Source organism: Caretta caretta, chromosome 2 (assembly GCF_965140235.1).
Source record: "Caretta caretta isolate rCarCar2 chromosome 2, rCarCar1.hap1, whole genome shotgun sequence".
NCBI classification, from domain to species: domain Eukaryota; kingdom Metazoa; phylum Chordata; order Testudines; family Cheloniidae; genus Caretta; species Caretta caretta.
The window spans coordinates 140,139,446-140,162,378 of NC_134207.1; the positions used below are offsets into that span (position 1 = coordinate 140,139,446).

General features: G+C 40.6%; 1 protein-coding gene across 9 annotated transcripts in view; it reads left to right on the forward strand.

Moving 5' to 3' along the window:
• The window catches only part of CTNND2 (catenin delta 2), a 1,183,649-nt gene that overhangs the window by 408,020 nt on the left and 752,696 nt on the right, over window positions 1-22,933 (forward strand). Inside the window, exon 1 of one of the 9 annotated variants that reach the window (XM_048839599.2) lies at window positions 3,724-3,876. The exons of 6 other annotated variants lie outside the window; for them this stretch is intronic. In XM_048839599.2, the coding sequence (XP_048695556.2) occupies window positions 3,874-3,876 (3 nt within the window). In that variant the 5' untranslated portion in view covers window positions 3,724-3,873. Of the gene's footprint in view, window positions 1-3,723; window positions 3,877-3,949; window positions 4,086-22,933 lie in introns of those variants that run through there. 2 more of the 9 variants (XM_048839598.2, XM_048839600.2) reach the window with 2 other exon arrangements.

Sequence of the window (22,933 nt, forward strand, 5' to 3'; positions counted from 1 at the left end):
ACAGGAAAGGAAAATAAAGGTAAAATCTGCTATTGTTTTCTTTGAAACAAGCCAGTGGCTTGGCAAAACTATAGGGAAAGTAGTAAATATGTAACTTAATTCATAAAAGAAAAAAGCATATAAAGCACTCGTCCCCTCCCCAGTGTCGTGAAACAGACACTGAAATCTTAAAACTTCTATTACTAATTGTATTTTCATTGCGATCATTTTGCTGGGACAATACGTTGATTGTGGCCTTTTTGTATCACTGGCACTGCTCATAGCAGATACACAAAGCAGTTTTTTATACTAAAACCAGCTGACTTTCCGAAAGTGCTTGTGTGGGGTGTTTTTTTTTGCTTCCAGCTTTCTTTCTTCCCCTATTAGGTGATCATTATTACTGCACTTTACCTCTACCATAGGGAGTATGGATGAATGAAGTCTGGCGATTAAAAGCTGAGTCAGCCCATTCTGTTCAGACACTGAAATCTCGCTCCCTCCTTATGACATGCACACAGTGTATCCTGTAAAAGCTAGCAAAACTGTCCTCTAGCTTCACTATGACATTTAGAGAGCAACCTGCTATAATTTCTGTTTAAAATGTTACAACTTCGAATCACTAATGATAAACAGAAGTATAGGATGTTAGATCTTTGGTCATTGCTCTTCAAAAAAGGGACAACTGTACTTTGGTATGCATAAAGTCTTGTTTTCTTTTGGTCTGGATTGAATATAAAGTTTGGTTTTTTTAATGTACTAAAATGTAACAAAAGGTCAGTATTCTTTTCAGTATTACTTTAGTCATTTAATGTTAATATTGAGAGCCAGCTCGTATTAGTGCAGATGAATGTTAATTCCTCTCCAGTGCATAAACACATTAATTCGTGAATTAAAATGGATATAATAATTTTATTTTATTTTGATTTATAAAACAAATAAGAGAAGTGCCCATCCCTAGCTCTCACAAGAATGATAAAATCATATTCGAATACATACATCTATTTGGGACAGATCCATAAAGTCAATAGATCTGCACTGATTTACACTAGCTAAAGAGCTGGCCCACTTTAAGGCTAAATTTACATGATGAGACAGGGTGTGATTCCCAGTTTATGCAGACATACTCATGTTAGCGCTCATCGAGCTAGCGTACTAAAAATAGTGTAGCCACAATAGCATGGGCAGTTGGAAGGGAGGCATGGGCTAGCGACCTGTAATCTTTTGTTACTTTTATGGTGGAATGTTCCCAATTAATATTAAGTTGTTATAGCTAAAGGTGCCATAAATCCCAAATTAGTTTTCAGGTTCGAGCTTCTCGGTCAGCTACGGAAAAATTATTTAGTAGAGGATCACTAGGTAACAAGTTGAATAATAAAACCAAACGTTATTCAAAAGAAAAATTAGCAGTTAAGGAAACAGGCATCCAGTTACTGCTTACACAATACTACAATTATACTTATCCTCAAAGATGAAATATGGGCAATCAATCTACTGATAACAGAGTGAAGTGCAGCCTTATAATCTTGGAACTTAACATATCCTTTTGATATTAATTGGATCTCCCCCAGTTTTAACAAAACTACTCCTTTTATAATCTTTTATAATACTAATTAACCTTGAACCTACCATAATCACATTTTTGACACCTTATTGGTTCTTCACATTGCTGAGCTTAACATCTATACTAATGTCCTTCCCATACTATCAATATAGATAGCATTTTAATAAAACATTCACAATTCTTAAAAACACGAATTAAAAAAGAGTTATAACCGAAGGATAGCCACAGTATAACCTTGGGTCATGTACTTGCTAACTTAAATGTTCCCATTTTCCTGTCTCCAGCTTATGTCAAACTTTTCTCACAATAGCAACCTCGTTTCCCATATTCCTCTACACTTACACCAACGTAGGCCAGAATCTGATTTCTCCTTTATATAGGCTATACACCCCAAGTACAAACCCACCTGAACGTCGTGCCTCCATGCTTGGCATGGCTAGCCCATGCCACTCACTCACCGCTTGCCGCTCCATGTGCTACCACAGCTACACTACAAATATTAACGCACTAACTGGATGAGATCCAGTGTGAGTATGTCTACACAAGGTGGGAATCACATCCCCAGCTCTGTAGTGTAGAGATACCCTACATGTGTATATGTGTAACGTCTGTATCCAGGGCCGGCTGCAGCGTTTTTACTGCCCCAAGCGGGGGAAAAAAAAGCCTTGCTGCAGAACGGGGAGGTGAAATCCTGCCCGCCGAACATGGAGGCGGAGTGACGGGGCGGCCTCCGAATTCCCACCGCTGCCGCCGCCGAGGGCTGATTGCCGCCCCAGAGCCCGACGTCCTGCCGCCTCAGGCACCTGCTTGGTTCGCTGGTTCCTGGAGCCGGCCCTCTCTGTATCTATTTATCTTCCTCATTCTCTGGGGAGGGAAGGGGAGAGAGACAAAGATTTCCCAAAAAGCATTTTGCTTACATTAAAAAAGTAGCCAAAAAGTATTTTCCTCTGAATATTCAGATGATCTATTTGTTAATTAATTAGGATTTGCAGAATCAATCCTTTATTTATGCACAAATTATTATTTACATATTACTCTTATTGATTTTAGTGGAATTACATGTGTAACTAAAGGTTTTCAGCACAGAAAAATACAGTAAGTCAGCTATTTACAGGAATATCCATGGCTAGAATGATTTAATATGAAGTTATCCATCATTGATATTATATTTTTCTTATTGGGGAGCCAAAAACATTGTTGAACCCAACAAACATTAATGCACATAAGTAATTTCATTGAGTTAATGGAACTACTCACATGCATAAAGTTACTTGGGTACATAAACATTTGCAACGTTGGGACCCTAGAGTTTTAAATACAGAAGGAAAGAAGGCCTTAACCCTTAATCTGCTTTTATCTCTTACACTCACTTTTTACATTTACCTCTATCTAAGTTTGTCAGAGCAAAAATTATAAAAGTTTTTATTTTAAACAGTCTATTAAAGTCATACAGTAAAACTAGGTATTAAGGTAAAAAGGGAAATGATAATAAATTCACAAAAAGACTTGTTTGAGTTGCGATAGCATAGAAAGTTGTTTTATTATGCATTTTCATTTTCTGTTAACTTCCACTATAATGTGAATGTAAATCAAATATATGACCCTTCTCATAGCTGCAAAAAGCAAAATAAAAATACATAAATGTTAAATTAGATTTCTATACGGCAAACACAGATGAAAAATTATCATTGGGAAATGGGCACAGGCCAGTAGTTTAATAACGTGGCATCTGCTTTGCACTTTTGCCAATACTGCTTTTTCTAAACTGTTTTTCAATGTCTAGTCACATATTTAGGAAGAATTTAATGAAATACAAGCACAAAATACTGTATTTAAACAGTCAAAATTTATTTTTGTTGGTAAACTATGGATCTTTGATATAAAAGTAGAAAGGTTTTTAAATGTAAACTCTACAGGATTTAAAATGCACTTGCTGTCTTTGAAATATAGCACAACAAAGCTGAAAGACAGGTTGAATTTATTTCACAACACTGTGGGATATTTATGTTGAGATACAAATAGCTTAAGGGCCAGATACGAATTAAAGGAAAAAGGAAGAGAGATTGGAAAACTAGAATATGCCAGCTAGGCTAGTGGGAGGGTCCTTTTGTGATGAAATGTTGCATAAATAATGCCAATGGGGGTCTAAATTCACTGTTGCCATGGAGACCTTTGTGCCTGACTGAACTCCATTCTTTTCTGTTTTAAGACTGCAACCACTGGGCTTGTGGTAGCTCTAATGAATATCATTTTCTGTTTCATTTTACTGTAAATGCTAGAATGATGAAACCAAAAGAAGGCAGTGCTGTTTTTTGGTTTTCTGAGTGTTCAGGATGGTAAACAGCATTCTCCATTAAGTTTCTTTTTTAAGTGATAAGGGGCGGGTGGGGGTGGGGGTGGGGGGGAATTGACTAGATCTGCCTGAACTACTGCTTTGGAAAGGAGGGAAAACTCTCTCTTCAGCTTTGTTGATTAGTCTTGTTTGCCTAGACTGCTTTTTTTGGAAGAGATTAAGGAGAGTTAAATTACGAATTGTACAACAAAGGTAAAAAGTTAAAGCTAAATCAGTTCTTTTGTAAAATTGTGATGAAAGTTTAGAAAACTATTTTCCTGAAACTTAGATTGCTAGAATGTGTTTTGAAAAAAACTACAAGTTTTGCTAAAGGACAATATGGTGTGCACGAGAACAGACTAGATGATCATGATGGTCCCTTCTGGCCTTAAAATCTATGAGACAATTGTGAATAGCTTTAATCTAGTTATATAATCTTTTTGTCATTCACTACAAAACAATGTTTGAAAATCGTAATCATTCAAGAATGTTTGTTAAGAACGAATAACACTTCTATCTAGCTAAGTCCATCACAGTTGGAATACTGTTTAACTAGCTGGTGATTACCTCATAGTTTTTTCAACAACTTACAGTAATTTTAGAAATAAAAATAGAAAAAAGAAACCCTGAACATTTTACATTGGATAAAGACAAGTAAGTAATGTTACTTTTTAGTAAAGGTGTCTTAGTTCCTAGAATATTTTCTTGTCCTAACTCAAACAATAACAGTTTATTTGATGTTTGTGGTTTTGTTCGTTTCAATCAGTCTAAAGCTATGTCCTAAGGAAATCAATAACTCCACAGAGAGATCAGAAAAATTAACTGAATGATCTTTGCAGTGCAAAATGTCTTTTCATAATTGGATATTTTGAGCTACGCACCTGTTGCTTTCCACTTTTACCCTGGAAAACCTTAGTTCTCTGTGAATGAATGCTTTGTAGTGTATCATAGTAATTTATATGTTTCCCTGATTCTAAATTATACAGATGAGAATGACATGTGAATTTTATATAATTAAACAAAGCCTGTAAGCTATTAGCTTTGCAGGTACATTTTTACTCAAATGATTTAACTGATTAGAAATCACTTATAGAAGATTAGTGACAATAATGCATGATTATGACCTCATGGATTTCTCTGCTACTGGCAGAAGTCATTGGGGAATATGAGTGACTGTTCAGCAAATTAAATAAATGAATTGATCCCAGCAGCTCAGTTTGTCTAAAAATCGTACCAGCCTTTCAAGTTTTATTCTGAAACTGATTGCTGTTCTTTTTTGACAGTAACATGTTATTTAATGGCATATCATTGATGGATGAATTCAAACGAAATTTCTAAAAAGTAATTAGAATAAACATGATAAACTGTCTACAGTTAGGGTGATTTATGTAGCAAAAAGATAAGGTACAGTTTGATGTGTCTTGTAGTGAATTGCTGTCAAATCACTTCTGCCTGAATACAGTGCAGGATTGTATTACCACAGAATTAATAGTATTTACAAGTAGAATGTCTTTGTCAGATTACATTAATATGTGTATTCTCTATAACAATGTCTACAGCAAATAAAACATATCGTCTTTAAGGGCATCATCTTTTGATATAAAAATAACTGTTAAATGTAGGGTTATTTGTTGGCTAAACTCAAAGACAAATATTTCCTAGATCAGTATAGCTTAGTTGCTTTAATCCTCTGCTAAGTGTTTTTAAAAATGTATTCCAGAGTATGTGGTGTGAAAGATATCTTAATTCAGATTTTCTCATTCTTAAACATACATAAAGTTGTATTAATTGTATTATGATTGGAAAATCTTTTTATCTGAGAAGAGCTTAGCTGTCATAATTAAATGCTTTACTGGGTCCCGTGTTTTAAAAGCATTACCCCGGTCAATCTAAACCTTGCTAAAATATTCTTTTAGATCTACTAATCAGTTTTATTGTACCCACAAAGAAGACATTAGCCTAATTTTAATGAGAATAGTTAAGACCTTATATGATATACATCAGTTATCAATCATTTGCTGAGTGTATACTTTCAATTATATGTTGCAGAATGTAAATTTGTAATATATTTAAAATATGCCTGTCACCAAGGATTATTTCATTGAATTAATAAATGAAGCATAATTTATTAATGGTGGTTTCTGAAATGAAATTCACAAATTCTAATTAAAAATAACATTTGTTAGTTTTCTGAAGAACAGTAGGCAGTTTTGGGGGAGACGTGTGAAATACACTGTGACAAAACAAAACATGAAGTGATTTCAATAGTTAAACTTGTTTTACATTTCTGATTTTGTGACTCGAGACAAAAAATTGTTCAATGAAGTAAGGTCACTCATGTGTTCCTGTGTCAGAGGCTGTGTGTGCAATCCTAATGAAACTGGAAAATAAATACTTCAAGAGGCTGAAAGTTGCTGATAGGTTTTAAATGCATTGATGAATAGAGGTGCTTCATGGTTCTTTGCATGCATATGTGTATTTATTCAAGCAGCTACACACAGGAGACATAATGGGCCAAATTTATTCCTTGTGTTACTTCACTGATTTCCAGGGAGTTACACCAGGTATGAATTCAGATCTGTATATGTGTACACAGGGAGTGTATTATGGGACAAAACAAAATTTTGTGTTGAATTTATTGAAGGAAGTGTGAAGGTTTTGACAACTGGGGCCTTTGGCAGCTGGGAAGGTATGCAAAGTCTTTTGAAACTGGGGAATAAGCATAGAGTGCTTCTGCTAAACTGATCAGCAGAGAAATAGATAACTTTGTAACCTAATAACAATTTAAATGTTAACAGCCCTTTCAGAGGCATCAGGTAGTTTGGGCTATTGTTTCTTGTTCTCTCTGACTCTGGCAGATATCACTGCATTCACTTGGCTTACATTTGGAAGGTTTTCTTTGGAGTTATGAGGGCCAGAAACATTTGTTTAAATGAAAGCTTAGATTCGGATGTACAATTCTGGAGCAAGCAGTGGGTTCTGTGGGAAATGTGTTTGTGGAATCAAGAAATACATATTGATTACAACCCTCCTTGTCAGACCACACAAGTACTGCATAAGGGCAGTTGCAATCTGGGGTTGGAGTAAATACTAAATGCGGAATTTCTGGGGTATGCGGTTTCTGTCTAGGACATGGAATATGTCTGTTTTGGCATTTGCACACTGCTGTTTCAGCTCCAGTGCACACCCATATCTTGTTCAACAGGCAGCAGCAATAGCTGAGATGAGCAAGTGGTACACAACACAGTCTAGCATGCAGAGTAGCTGTATTTTAACTGAATAGCCTGCTTGTACGGAGGGAGCAAGGAGTAGTTGTTAAACAATTTGAGGAATCAGGATGTGGGAATTATACCCCTTGTTCTGTATTTACTTACTTTGTGATCTAGAGTAACAACCTTTTTGTACCTCAACATACTCATTTGCAAATGGACATAATACTACAGACCTGCTTGGTTAAAGTAGCCCTCACATCTCCTGCCAGTGTCTTCTCATATTGATCTACCCCACTGATATCGTTCTTGTGAAACTTCAGGCTTCTGGTCTCCTTGTACCTCCTGTAAAATGATACTCCCCAGCTTCTGTTGTGTGCTAGAGCATATGAAAGTGCGAAGGAGGTGGGGATTGCTGGCGTTTATCGCTAATTCTGCTGAGAAGAGAGAAAGGTTTTAGCCTGGGGGTTATGGGCTGCTCTTTCTGACTATGAAGAGGCTCACATAGCCTGCTTCTACTGACAGGGAGAAAGGCCCAAAGCCTCACCCAAATAATTTTGTCTTCAGCTAGTGGCAGGAAAGGCATCCCCTGTGAGTGCTGCCACTTCTTTCATAAGGATGAATCATACCCAAAGCAAAGGTGAGAGGGAAGTCACTCAGACAACTCAAAAAGTGAAGTCTGATTATGTTGATGTTGACCCATCATTGATGATAATGGTTTATTTGTATTACCATAGTGCTTAGGAGCCCTAGCCATGAACCAGGACCCCATTGTGCCAGGTACTGTACAAAAACAGAGACAAAAGACAGCTGCTGCCCCAAGAAGCTTACAACTAAGTATAAGACAAGAGACAATATATGGACATAGACAGATGGTGGTATACAAAGAAACAATAAGACAGTACTGCTCAACATGATAGGGCAGGGGTGGGCAAACGACATCCCGCGGGCTGGATCTGACCCATCAGGGCTTTGGATCCAGCCCACGGGATTGCCACCCCCATGGCACCGCAAGGCTAAGGCAGGCTCCCTGCCTGCCCTGGCCCCGTGCCACTCCTGAAAGTGGCCGGCACCACGTCCCTACAGCCACTGGGAGAGTGGGGGGGCAGAAGGCTCCGCACGCTGCCCTTGCCTGCAGGCACCACCCCTGGCAGCTCCCATTGGCCAGGAACGGGGAACTGCGGCCAATAGGAGCTTTGGGAGAGGTATCCGCAGGCGAGGGCAGTGCACGGAGCCCTCTGCCTCACCTCCACAGGGGCTGTAGGGACATGGTGCCGTCTGCTTCCGCGAGTGGTGCAGGGCCAGGGCAGGCAGGGATCCTGATTTAGCCCTGCTGCATGCCATTGTCACCCTGGAGCCGCTCAGGGTAAGCGATGCCAGGCTGGAGCCTGCACCCTGAACCCCTCCTGCACCCCTAACTCCTGCCCCTGACCCCGTGCTGTACCCCTCCTGCACCCCAACCCCTGGCCTTGAGCCCCCTCGTACACCCTGCACCCCTCCTGTGCCCGAACCGCTTGCCCTGAGCCCCTTACTGCATACCGCACCCCCTCTCACACTCTGCACTCTCTCCTGCACCCCAACCCCTTGCCCCAGCCCTACATTCATGGCCCAATATGCAATTTCCCCACCCGGCTGTGGCCCTTGGGCCAAAAAGTTTTCTCACCCCATGATAGGGAGTATGCTCTTTACAAAAGGATACCTGTTGTCAATTTTTTTGTAGAAGTCATGGCAAAAGAGAGTTTTAAGGAGGGATTTGAAGGTGGATAAAATGAGGTAGCTTTGTGAATGTTTCTGGGGAGTATCTCCCAAGCATGAGGGCAGCATGAAAGAATGCACAAAGGTGCTTGTTTGAAAATGTTACACGTGGGTGAAGGATATCAGAATGACTGTTTTTTAGTAATATCTGCAAAACAACATAAAAATGCATATAAACAACATAAATATGAAGAGATTACATTACATACTGCTCTTTTTCTCATTATTTTTTATGCTTCGCCTTAGTAATACCCTCAATCCAGCATGAACCCTCCATGCTCTTCATCTTCCAGGCTATATGAACGGCTGAAGGCATCATATGTTGGCCCTATGGCAAACTGATAACAGAAATGTCTGCCCGCTGCAAGCGATTTAAAAACAAAGCCTCTAAAACTCTATCTCTACTGGAGATAGTGAAGTGCTCTTAGATGGAGAGTTCTCTCAAGATCTTTGGCAAATTATTTCCCTTCCTTCATGACTACTTTGCTAAATAACTCCTGATTCTGCAGCTAGTGAGGTGGGGGAGGGTTTTTGTTTCTTTTTTTTGGCTCTTGCCAATGTTCATGGACTGGCTTTGGACCTCCCTTTGAATGGGCAAGTTACAGAACTGAACAACCAAAGTTACCTGACGAAGGTGTATGCTTACATAACCTTGCTTCTCCATGATAGTCAGTGTTCTCACTGGGAGAAAATTGTCCTCTATGTGGCGCGGTTGTAGCTGTGGAGTTTCCTTTTTTCCCCAGTGAGCACTGTCTAGCCATCCAAATGGCAATCTTTTGTCTGCACTGTGTCTTTTATCTCTCTCTCTCTCACTCTCTGACATTAAAAACCATCAACTGAGGAGAGCCTAGTAACCTTGGACCATGATCCTTTAAAAATAATTTCCCACCTGACTGACATTCAGCCTGTCAGGGTTCCCTCCCCACTCTGAACTCTAGGGTACAGACGTGGGGACCCACATGAAAGACTCCATAAGCTTGTTTCTAGGAGCTTAGGTTAAAAACTCCCCAGGCACAAATTCTCCCTTGTACCTTGGGTTTAAGTAACGCTGCCACCACCAAGTGATTTAACAAAGAACCAGGGAAAAGGACCACTTGGAGTTCCTGTTCCCCCACCAATCTCCCAAGCCCTTTGTCAAGGTTCCTCCCCCACTCCGAACTCTAGGGTACAGATGTGGGGACCTGCATGAAAAAACCTCCTAAGCTTATCTTTACCAGCTTAGGTCAAAACTTCCCCAAGGTACAAAATATTCCCCCCGTTGTCCTTGGACTGGCCGCTACCACCACCAAACTAATACTGGTTACTGGGGAAGAGCTGTTTGGACGCGTCTTTCCCCCCAAAATACTTCCCAAAACCCTGCACCCCACTTCCTGGACAAGGTTTGGTAAAAAGCCTCACCAATTTGCCTAGGTGACTACAGACCCAGACCCTTGGATCTTAAGAACAATGAACAATCCTCCCAACACTTGCAGCCCCCCTTTCCTGGGAAATGTTGGATAAAAAGCCTCACCAATTTGCATAGGTGACCACAGACCCAAACCCTTGGATCTGAGAACAATGAAAAAGCATTCAGTTTTTTACAAGAAGACTTTTAATAAAAAATAGAAGTAAATAGAAATAAAGAAATCCCCCCTGTAAAATCAGGATGGTAGATATCTTACAGGGTAATTAGATTCAAAAACATAGAGAATCCCTCTAGGCAAAACCTTAAGTTACAAAAAAGATACACAGACAGAAATAGTTATTCTATTCAGCACAATTCTTTTCTCAGCCATTTAAAGAAATCATAATCTAACACATACCTAGCTAGATTACTTACTAAAAGTTCTAAGACTCCATTCCTGTTCTGTCCCTGGCAAGAGCAGCATACAGACAGCCACAGACCCTTTGTTTCTCTCCCTCCTCCCAGCTTTTGAAAGTATCTTGTCTCCTCATTGGTCATTTTGGTCAGGTGCCAGCGAGGTTACCTTTAGCTTCTTAACCCTTTACAGGTGAGAGGAGCTTTCCCCTGGCCAGGAGGGATTTCAAAGGGGTTTACCCTTCCCTTTATATTTATGACACCCTTACACTCCCTGGGGAGCCTTGAGAATAATATCCTAACCAATTGGTTACAAAATGATCAAAGACCCAAACCCCTGGGTCTTGGAACAATGGAAAAATCAGTCAGGTTCTTAAAAGAAGGATTTTATTTAAAAAAAAAAGGTAAAAATCATCTCTGTAAAATCAGGATGGAAAATACTTTACAGGGTATTGAGATTCAAAACACAGAGGATCCCTCTCTGGGCAAAACCTTAAAAGTTACAGAAAACAGGAATAAACCTCCCTCTTAGCACAGGGAAAATTCACAAGACAAACAAAAGATAAACTAATCCGCCTTGCCTGGCTTACCTATACTGGTTGCAATATTGGAGACTTGGAGTGGGATGGGTTGGAGAAGATGGATTTCTGTCTGGCCCCTCTCAGTCCCTAGAGAGAATCACCACACAAAACAAAGAGCACATACAAAATCTTCCCCCCTCCCAAGATTTGAAAGTATCTTCTTTCCCCATTGGTCCTGTTGGTCAGGTGCCAACGAGGCTATTTGAGCTTCTTAACCCCTTACAGGTAAGGAGGAATTCTAGGCTACCCTTAGCTGTATGTTTATGACACTGTATGTTTATGACAGCCGTATAGAGAAGAACTTGCCTTCCAAGTCCACCAACATTGCTCCTATGAGCTCAGTCCCCAGGCCATCAGGTGGGGAGGGCAAGGCTGATAGAACTACTATGGAATTCCATGGCCACTAGAGAGAACTTGTGTCTGCTCAGCCAAAAGGGCTCTCTTGGGTGAGTTGGTTCTGACGTTGTTATTCTCTTTGTTTTCCAACTCCGTGTATGAGATACAATAAAATCTAGGGACAGATTCTCAAATGATGAAAATTGGTGTAGTTCTACTGAGTTCAATGGAGCTATACTGATTCGTGCCATTTGAGAATCTGATGAATAATTCCATCTTGATTTGTATTCTGGTTCATCCATAACTGCAGAAAGAGCCTATCTGAGCTTCAAGAATTCATAGGCTTTATTAGGCCTCTGCTGAAACAGGGATACTTCTTGTTGAGCTGTAGCTCACGAAAGCTCATGCTCAAATAAATTGGTTAGTCTCTAAGGTGCCACAAGTACTCCTTTTCTTTTTGCGAATACAGACTAACACGGCTGCTACTCTGAAACCTGAATAGAGACTGTTTCCATCCAGAACTAAATAATTCAACTGTTTTAAATCATTGCAAATTTTGGAAAAAAGTAAACCAAGTACTGCCATGTTCTACAGAGGAGGTGAAACACTACCAGTTATAGCTACATATATTGCACTCAAAATCATTCAAGTCAGACTGATATGATTAAAAGAAAAAAGAATTGCTTGCAGGTAAACTAGGCAAGCGCTTGAGCTTTCATAAATAAATACTAAAACATTTAACTGATTCTATAACAACCTGGCCAAATTTGTTTCTTTCTAAACAGTCATGATATTTGACATCACGTTGAAAAGATGTGCTAGAATATATTGTAGAGCGTTAGATGTTGGAGTTGATAAGTTGTCCCCCCACCTTTATTTTAACACACACAGAGACGCACAAAATTAATTGTTTCTACAATCATCTGATTGTTCTAGCACTAGATGAATAGGTTGTTCTCTAAATTATTCACTGAATAAACATATGAATGACATTTTAAAAAATATAGTGGTTTCATTTGAATATAATTGTTCATATAACGAGACTAATACCGCGCATGATTATTTATTGAGTAACCTCTACATTAATCATACTTTCCTTCTTCATGAATTTCTTCTGCTTCAATTCATTTTAAGCCTTTATGCTCTGGTGCAGCAACACTGCTAATGTTAATCAGAATTAATAGAGCTACTGTGAGAGATGCTGTGTATTCACCACTGAAATATTAAATGAAATGCAATTTTAGTTGCAGAGGTTGGGAGTTATCTACACCAAGAAGATAATGGAATACAGATTTCCCCTTCACTTTACCTCATAGGAGTTTAGTGTGTGATACTTCCTCATGTCTACTTTTACAGGCAAATCAGAACATCTCTCCAATCTCCCATTTACACATATATCTATATGATAGAATTCAAGATCCTATGGGAAGCAGGACATGAGAACAGCAAAACAAGGACACTGGACTTCATAAAATCAGATTTCAAGTGATTCAGCAAAATAGTTGGCAAGTTCCCGTGGAAAGACCAGTTAGTAGGGCCCTACCAAATTCACAGTCCATTTTGGTTAATTTCATGGTCATAGGATTTTAAAAATCATAAATTTCATGATTTCAGCTATTTAAATCTGAAATTTCACGATGTTGTAATTATAGAGGTTCTGACCCAAAAAGAAGTTGTGGGGGCTTTTACTGTATTAATGGAATGTTGTCAGATTGGAGAAAGGTCTCGAGTGGGGTTCCACAGAGATTTGTTCTGGATCTGGCGTTGTTTAACATCATAATTAATTACCTTGATGTAGAACTAGGGAGCATACTGATCAAATATGTAGATGACAGAAAGCTGGGGGGTTGCCAACACTTTGGAGAATAGAGCTAAAATTCAGAGGTATCTCAAATTGGAGAACTGGGCTATAGAAAACAAAATGAAATTCAACAAGGATAAATTGTAAGGTGCTACACTTAGGGAAGAAAAATCAAATGCACAAATACAGAATGGGGGAGTAACTGGATTGGCAGCAGCACTGATGAGAAGGATCTGGGGGTTGTGGTGGATCTCAACATGAAACAGCATTGTGATGCTTTTGCAAAGAAAATAAATGCAATTTTAGGTTGCATTAACAGAGGCATTGCATGCAAGTCATGGGAGGTGATAGTACTGCTCTACTCGGCGCTGATTAGGCCTCAGATGGAATACTCTGTCCAGTTTTGGTCACTACTGTACAGAAAGGATGTGGAGAAACTGGAAAGGATCCAGAGGCAAGTGACAAAGATGATCAAAGGGTTGGAATGCAAGCAAAGGTTGAAGGAACTGGGTATGTTTAGTTTGGAAAAGAGGAGGTTAAAGTGTGGGGGTGTGAGAGTGGTCTTCAAGTACTTTGAAAGGCTGCCGTAAAAGAGATAGAGAAAAAGTTGTTCTCTCTTGCCACAGAGGGCAGGACAAGAGGCAATAGTACAAACTACAGCATAGCAGGTTTAGATTAAATCTCAGGAAAAACTTCCTAACTGAAAGAAAAGTAGGACAATGGAACAGACTGTCTAGGGAAGTTGTGGAAGATCCTTCAGTGGTGGTTTTCAAGGCTGGATAGCCGTCTGTCTTGGATGGCTTAGACACAACAAATCCTGCATCTTGGCAGGGGTTTAGACTAGATGGCGCTTATAGTCCCTTCTAACCCTATTATTCTGTGATATATGTTTTATTGATGTGCTGAAAAAACATTACTTTTTCAGAAGCTATTTTAAAATTTTTGTTGCATGGTTGCAGTAATTCTTTTTATTTTTTATCTTTGTGTCTTCAACTTTGGAACAGCTGTACATGTTCCCTGTGTTATTATTTAACAAGATATAGATATTTCACCATAAATTATCAGTGTACTATTTTTAATATATCATCTTAAATTTGGCGTGTTGTCAGATAAGAATTTTCTCCTCATTTGTGTTGATGTACACGCTCAGACACATTCAAGCGCACATACTGGAAACAATTATGTTGAAATGAGCTCTGAGCTTAGACACTAATTTTAACTTGAATGATTATAAAAATGTTATGCTTATTTAACATTCACCTTGGCCTTCATTACACAACTTGCATGTCTTTGAAGAATGCCACTGTACAGAACAGCATTCCTAACAAGCAAATGTTTCTTACTGTATATCTGAAATTGCTAAAAAAATGTTATATGACAAACTATAATAAAATAATCTGTGCAGCACAAAATAAATTTCTTCTTTCTGGTATATATTGCCAGTAAAATCTGGTAAATGTCAATCCAAGAAATTACAGTTAACATCCTGTACCCCCATGTTCATCACTTTTATATGGCTAAGATATATTTTGTACACAGTATTCATTGTGAGGTATCATTTGAAAACTCATAATCTGCTGAACATCATTGTACTGTTATGCTGTGTGTAACAACACTACATGTGAAACTATGAGATTTTACTGTATAATGTTACTAAAATGTTTTATGGTTCTGGGGAATGCCAACACATTAGCTCCTCAAAAACATACAAACATACAAAAGGACTGAGCACAGGTGTTGAGAAAACGTTAACTCTTTAATCGGGGATTCACCTGTAAACAAGAAATTTGCAATTCACCTGAAAGATGGGTGGCAGCTCACATACACCATGGAACTGCCTGACCACCATAACCCAGCAAAGACTTTTCCAGCACAGAGAGTTAGACTATTAGAAGAGGGTAAATGCCTCAAGAAACTTTTCCTCCCCCATATCTACTCACAGCAGCAAGATTGTTTGAAAGAAAAAGAACCATAACTAAGCAGGGGGGAGTGGTCCTAACCACAAGGCTTTCCAGTTAGTATGGACTGCTGAAAGTTTTGGGATGAGAGGCACCTTTTTGCTTTAAAGTCTTATTTAGCTTGGTAATTAGATTGCAGTTTTTATCTTTTATTTGTTTTGTAACCAGTTCTGACGTTTATGCATTTATCACGTCATAATAATTTAAAATCCATCTTTCTCTAGTTAATATACTTGTTTTATTGTTTTATCTAAATCAATGTATTTTGGTTGTCGTGTTTGGGGAATCTCTACTCAGGTTAACAAAAGCTGGTGCGTAATCATTCCCTTTGGTGGAATGACAGACTTCTAATGAGCTTACACTGCTCGTGCAGGTCCTCAGCAGTGTAAGACACACATTTCTGGGGTGCAAGACTGGTACTGGGGAATTTGCAGATGTTACCCTGTATCTAGTTCATGAGTGGCTGGGAGAACATTCTTGTAACTTTGCTAGAGTGACTTTACCTGCTAATGGTGGTGTGTGAACAGATCTGGAGAGGCTGCTTGTCACTAGCAATGCAGTGTAAAATTCACCCTGTGGTGGAGAGTTAAAGGGACACAGCAGTTCAACAGTTCAGATTGTACCTTGGGGGATGTCACAAGGATCAAATTAATCTCTGATTTAAATCCATATAAGTCAATGGTGTATGAATTTGACCCATGGAGTTCTAGCTAGAACTAAAAAAAGATGACCTCACAGGTTCTCTGAGGTAAATAAGATGCAGGTTCTGGGGAAAATGCTGTAGATCCATTTTACAGTTAGACAAGTAATTGATCAGAAGTGGATCCTTCTAGTTCAGAAGGGGCTTTCTAATTTTAGTGGGTAGTGGAAAGAAAGTGAGTTTAGACTGAAAGTATCTGAAGAGTCTGAGACTGAGAGAAGAAGAAAAGGAGTACTTGTGGCACCTTAGAGACTAACCAATTTATTTGAGCATAAGCTTTCGTGAGCTACAGCTCACTTCATCGGATGCATACTGTGGAAAGTATAGAAGATCTTTTTATACACACAAAGCATGAAAAAATGGGTGTTTACCACTACAAAAGGTTTTCTCTCCCCCGACCCCACTCTCCTGCTGGTAATAGCTTATCTAAAGTGATCACTCTCCTTACAATGTGTATGATAATCAAGTTGGGCCATTTCCAGCACAAATCCAGGTTTCCCCCCCACACACACACAGACCCACTCTTTACTAAAACTAGACAAGCCATTTACAACACACACTTTGCTTCTCTACAAAAGAAAAAGGACACTAAACTTTCTAAACTACTACATGCCACAAAGGGCCACAAGGGGCAATGGTTCCCTCAACCCACCCAGCAATATTGTTAACCTATCCAACTATACTGTTAGCCCAGCAGAAGCAGCTGTCCTATCTCGGGGCCTCTCCTTCTGGCCCTCCACCCCCACGAACATGATACAGTTCTGTGGTGACCTAGAATCCTATTTTCGACGTCTCCGACTCAAGGAATATTTCCAACACACCTCTGAACAACATACTAATCCACAGAGACCTCCCTACCAACACTACAAAAAGAAGGATTCTAGGTGGACTCCTCCTGAAGGTCGAGCAGAGTGGACTTCTACATAGAGTGCTTCCGCTGACATGCACGGGCTGAAATTGTGGAACAGCAGCAGCACTTGCCCCACAACCTCAGCCGTGCAGAACACAATGCCATCCACAGCCTCAGAAACAACTCTGACATCATAATCAAAAAGGCTGACAAAGGAGGTGCTGTTGTCATCATGAATAGGTCGGAATATGAACAAGAGGCTGCTCGGCAGCTCTCCAACACCACTTTCTACAAGCCATTACCCTCTGATCCCACTGAGAGTTACCAAAAGAAACTACAGCATTTGCTCAAGAAACTGCCTGAAAAAGCACAAGGTCAAATCCGCACAGACACGCCCCTGGAACCCCGACCTGGGATATTCTATCTACTACCCAAGATCCATAAACCTGGAAATCCTGGGCGCCCCATCATCTCAGGCATTGGCACCCTGACAGCAGGATTGTCTGGCTATGCAGACTCCCTCCTCAGGCCCTACGCTAGCAGCACTCCCAGCTACCTTCGAGACACCACTGACTTCCTGAGGAAACTACAATCCATCGTTGATCTTCCTGATAACACCATTCTGGCCACTATGGATGTAGAAGCCCTCTACACCAACATTCCACACAAAGATGGACTACAAGCCGTCAAGAACACTATCCCCGATAATGTCACGGCTAACCTGGTGGCTGAACTTTGTGACTTTGTCCTCACCCATAACTATTTCACATTTGGGGACAATATATACCTTCAAATCAGCGGCACTGCTATGGGTACCCGCATGGCCCCACATTATGCCAACATTTTTATGGCTGACTTAGAACAACGCTTCTCAGCTCTCATCCCCTAACGCCCCTACTCTACTTGCGCTATATTGATGACATCTTCATCATCTGGACCCATGGAAAAGAAGCCCTTGAGGAATTCCACCATGATTTCAACAATTTCCATCCCACCATCAACCTCAGCCTGGTCCAGTCCACACAAGAGATCCATTTCCTGGACACTACAGTGCTAATAAACGATGGTCACATAAACACCACCCTATACTGGAAACCTACTGACCGCTATTCCTACCTACATGCCTCCAGCTTTCACCCTGACCACACCACACGATCCATTGTCTACAGCCAAGCTCTGCACTACAACCGCATTTGCTCCAACCCCTCAGACAGAGACAAACATCTACAAGATCTCTATCAAGCATTCTTACAACTACAATACCCACCTGCGGAAGTGAAGAAACAGATTGATAGAGCCAGAAGAGTTCCTAGAAGTCACCTACTACAGGACAGGCCTAACAAAGAAAATAACAGAACGCCACTAGCCGTCACCTTCAGCCCCCAACTAAAACCCCTCCAACGCATTATTAAGGATCTACAACCTATACTGAAGGATGACCCATCACTCTCACAAATCTTGGGAGACAGGCCAGTCCTTGCCTACAGACAGCCCCTCAACCTGAAGCAAATACTCACCAGCAACCACGTACCACACAACAGAAGCACTAACCCAGGAACTTATCCTTGCAACAAAGCCCGTTGCCAACTGTGCCCACATATCTATTCGGGGACACCATCACAGGGCTTAATAACATCAGCCACACTATCAGAGGCTCGTTCACCTGCACATCCACCAATGTGATATATGCCATCATGTGCCAGCAATGCCCCTCTGCCATGTATATTGGTCAAACTGGACAGTCTCTACGTAAAAGAATAAATGGACACAAATCAGATGTCAAGAATTATAACATTCATAAACCAGTCGGAGAACACTTCAATCTCTCTGGTCACGCGATTACAGACATGAAAGTCACTATTTTACAACAAAAAAACTTCAAAACCAGACTCCAGCGAGAGACTGTTGAATTGGAATTCATTTGCAAATTGGATACAATTAACTTAGGCTTGAATAGAGACTGGGAGTGGCTAAGTCATTATGCAAGGTAACCTATTTCCCCTTGTTTTTTCCTACCACCCTCCCCCCCAGATGTTCTTGTTATACCCTGAATTTGTGCTGGAAATGGCCCATCTTGATTATCATACATGTTGTAAGGAGAGTGATCACTTTAGATAAGCTATTACCAGCAGGAGAATGGGGTGGGGGGAGAGAAAACCTTTTGTAGTGGTAAACACCCATTTTTTCATGCTTTGTGTGTATAAAAAGATCTTCTATACTTTCCACAGTATGCATCCAATGAAGTGAGCTGTAGCTCACAAAAGCTTATGCTCAAATAAATCGGTTAGTCTCTAAGGTGCCACAAGTACTCCTTTTCTTTTTGCGAATACAGACTAACACAGCTGTTACTCTGAAACCTGAGAGAAGAAGGATGTGAGTGAGGCAAAATCTTCACGTGTTTTGAATTGAAACCCAGTGGAAAACTCCAAGAGGATTTGTGCATTTAACTGTGTTTAGTACATGCTTTACTTGGGTTCCATAGCAGTAGAATGGATTTTACCTTGTAGATTAGGTGAAAGATATAATGTATCCATTTATCTGCCCGGGCTGTGTTAATGCACAGCAGTAGTGCACTGTATTTAAGGTTACTTTAGAATATAGGTCAGAAGCTCCAGCATCTTTTGAGAGAGAGAGAGAGAGAGAGTGTACTTTGCCCTGGTCTACACTTGGGGGAAGATCGATCTAAGTTATGCAACTTCAGTGAATAACATAGCTGAAGTCGACGTACTTAAATCGACTTACCGTGGTGTCTCCACCGTGGTGAGTCGACTGCTGCCGCTCCCCCATCGACTCTGCCTGCGCCTCTTGCGGCGCTGGAGTAAAGGACTCGATGGGAGAGTGCTCGGGGGTCGATTTATTGCATCTAGACTAGACGCAATAAATCAATCCCCGCTGGATCGATTGTTGCCTGCCGATCCAGCGGGTAGTGAAGACATACCCTTAGATAACAGCTGTGCTGAAGTTTCTGGATTGGCTTCCTTTTAACTTTTAGAAGCAAATTCTAGATGTGGGCAATGTTTTTTAAACCCTTTAAAGCAATGCACTTAGCTATGAGGTAACTATTCACCCTGTCAAGTCACAACAATTAAAATTGGCTGGGGGTCACTTGCTTAATCATTTTGTTACTCCAGGACCATTAGGAGACCTTTCTCCGGAAACGCATTCTCTAGAAGAGGAAAGAGCTCCTCTTGGTGGTACTCCAGCATCTACTTTTCACAGGCTTCAGGCATGTTGCAAAATGTGTGTGTTTGGTTTAGCTTTTGGTAGTTTCTTATTTTTTTTAAATCCTTGACGCTATGACTGCTGATATTTCTTGTTGCGGCAGGAGCAGTAATTATTTAGAGTTGTTACCCTTGGTGAGCAGTTTTATTTATTTTTTAAAAACTTTGTAAGTGTCTAGCTGCTCTGGTGACAGGCATTCTTTAGGCCAATTAAACACACAAAATATGTTTATAGAAATAAGTAAAGACCAGTAACTGTATTGGCTTGCTTGTACTTTTATTTTCGGTGAGAGAAAAATAAAAAATGCTTCTCTGAGTTTACTAGAAATTAAAATCTGCTCTTGATTAGCTTTTGTCATCCTCTGTCAATAACAGGAATTGGGTAGGGCACAAGTAATATTTCAGGGCTATGCAAACCACAATATAGCCACTCCCAACTTGGGTGAAATTAAGTTCTGTGCTGTCTGGCTTACAGAAGGTCTGCATCTTCCTTTGCTGCATAGCCCTAGAGACCAGTTATTTTTGAGCGGTAAATTCCTCCCTCCATTGATGAGACTTTGCCTTTTCAGACATGCCCTATTTACTCCATCTCCAGGGCAAAGCCCCGATGATGATCATATTAAGAAATAGGCCCAAGAGGTTCAGTCTTAGGACAGAGTATGGTTTTTTTTTTGGTTGTGCAATATTCTTTATATATGAAAAATATTAAATATTTAATATTAAATAAAATATATACTTCATTCCCACTATTGCCTATATACACATGTTGTCACATGACACATAGGGGATGACCAGTGTGCACATGATAAAAATGCAACAGAGCAGCAATGGTACACATAACTCAAAATCATAGAATATTAGGGTTGGAAGAAACCTCAGGAGGTCATCTAGTCCAATCCCCTGCTTGAAGCAGGACCAATCCCCAACTAAATCATCCCAGACAGGGGTTTGTCAAGCCGGGCCTTAAAAACCTCTAAGGAAGGAGATTCTACCACCTCCCTAGGTAACCCATTCCAGTGCTTCACCACCCTGCTAGTGAAATAGTATTTCCTAATATCCAACCTAAACCTCCCCCACTGCAACTTGAGACCATTACTCCTTGTTCTGTCATCTGCTACCACTGAGAACAGTCTAGATCCATCCTCTTTGGAACCCCCTTTCAGGTAGTTGAAAGCAGCTATCAAATTCCCCCTCATTCTTCTCTTCTGCAGACAAAATAATCCCAATTCCCTCAGCCTCTCCTCATAAATCATGTGCTCCAGCCCCTAATCATTTTTGTTGCCCGCCTCTGGACTCTTTCCAATTTTTCCACATCCTTGTAGTGTGGGGCCCAAAACTGGACACAGTACTCCAGATGAGGCCTCACCAATGCCGAATAGAGGGAAATGATCACGCCCGTCGATCTGCTGGCAATGCTCCTACTTATACAGCCCAAAATGCCATTAGTCTTCTTGGCAACAAGGGCACACTGTTGACTCATATCCAGTTTCTCATCCACTGTCACCCCTAGGTCCTTTTCTGCAGAACTGCTACCTAGCCACTTGATCCCTAGTCTGTAGCGATACATGGGATTCTTCTGTCCGAAGTGCAGGACTCTGCACTTGTCCTTGTTGAACCTCATCAGATTTCTTTTGGCCCAATCCTCTAATTTGTCTAGGTCCCTCTATCCCTACCCTCAGCATATCTATCACTCCCCCCAGTTTAGTGTCATCTGCAAACTTGCTGCGGGTGCAATCCATGCCATCCTCCAGATCATAAATGAAGATATTGAACAAAACTGGCCCCAGGACTGAACCTTGGGGCACTCCACTTAATACCAGATGCCAATTAGACATGGAGCCATTGATCACTACCCGTTGAGCCCGACAATCTAGCCAACTTTCTATCCACCTTATAGTCCATTCATCCAGCCCATACTTCTTTAACTTGCTGGCAAGAATACTGTGGGAGACCGTGTCAAAAGCTTTGCTAAAGTCAAGGAACAACACGTCCACCGCTTTCCCCTCATCCACAGAGCCAGTTATCTCATCATAGAAGGTAATTAGGTTAGTCAGGAATGACTTGCCCTTGGTGAATCCATGCTGACTGTTCCTGATCACTTTCCTCTCCTAGAAGTGCTTCAAAATTGATTCCTTGAGGACCTGCTCCATGATTTTTCCAGGGACTGAGGTGAGGCTGACTGGCCTGTAGTTCCCTGGATCCTCCTTCTTCCCTTTTTTCAAGCTGGGCACTACATTAGCCTTTTTTCAGTCATCTGGGACCTCCCCCGATCGCCATGAGTTTTCAAAGATAATGGCCAATGGCTTTGCAATCACATCCGCCAACTCCTTTTGCACCCTTGGATGCAGTGCATCTGGCCTCATGGACTTGTGCTTGTCCAGCTTTTCTAAATAGTCCTGAACCACTTCTTTCTCCACAGAGGACTGGTCACCTCCTCCCCATATTGTGCTGCCCAATGCAGCAGTCTGGGAGCTGACCTTGTTCGTGAAGACAGAGGCAAAAACAGCACTGAGTACATTAGCTTTCTCCAGATCCTCTGTCACTAGGTTGCCTCCGCCATTCAGTAAGGGGCCCACACTTTCCTTGACCTTTTTCTTGTTGCTAACATACCTGAAGAAACCCTTCTTGTTACTCTTAACATCTCTTGCTAGCTGCACCTCCAGGTGTGATTTGGCCTTCCTGATTTCACTCCTGCATGCCTGAGCAATATTTTTATACTCCTTCCTGGTCATTTTTCCAATCATCCACTCCTTGTAAGCTTCTTTTTTGTGTTTAAGATCAGCAAGGATTTCACCATTAAGCCAAGTTGGTCGCCTGCCATATTTACTATTCTTTCTACACATTGGGATGGT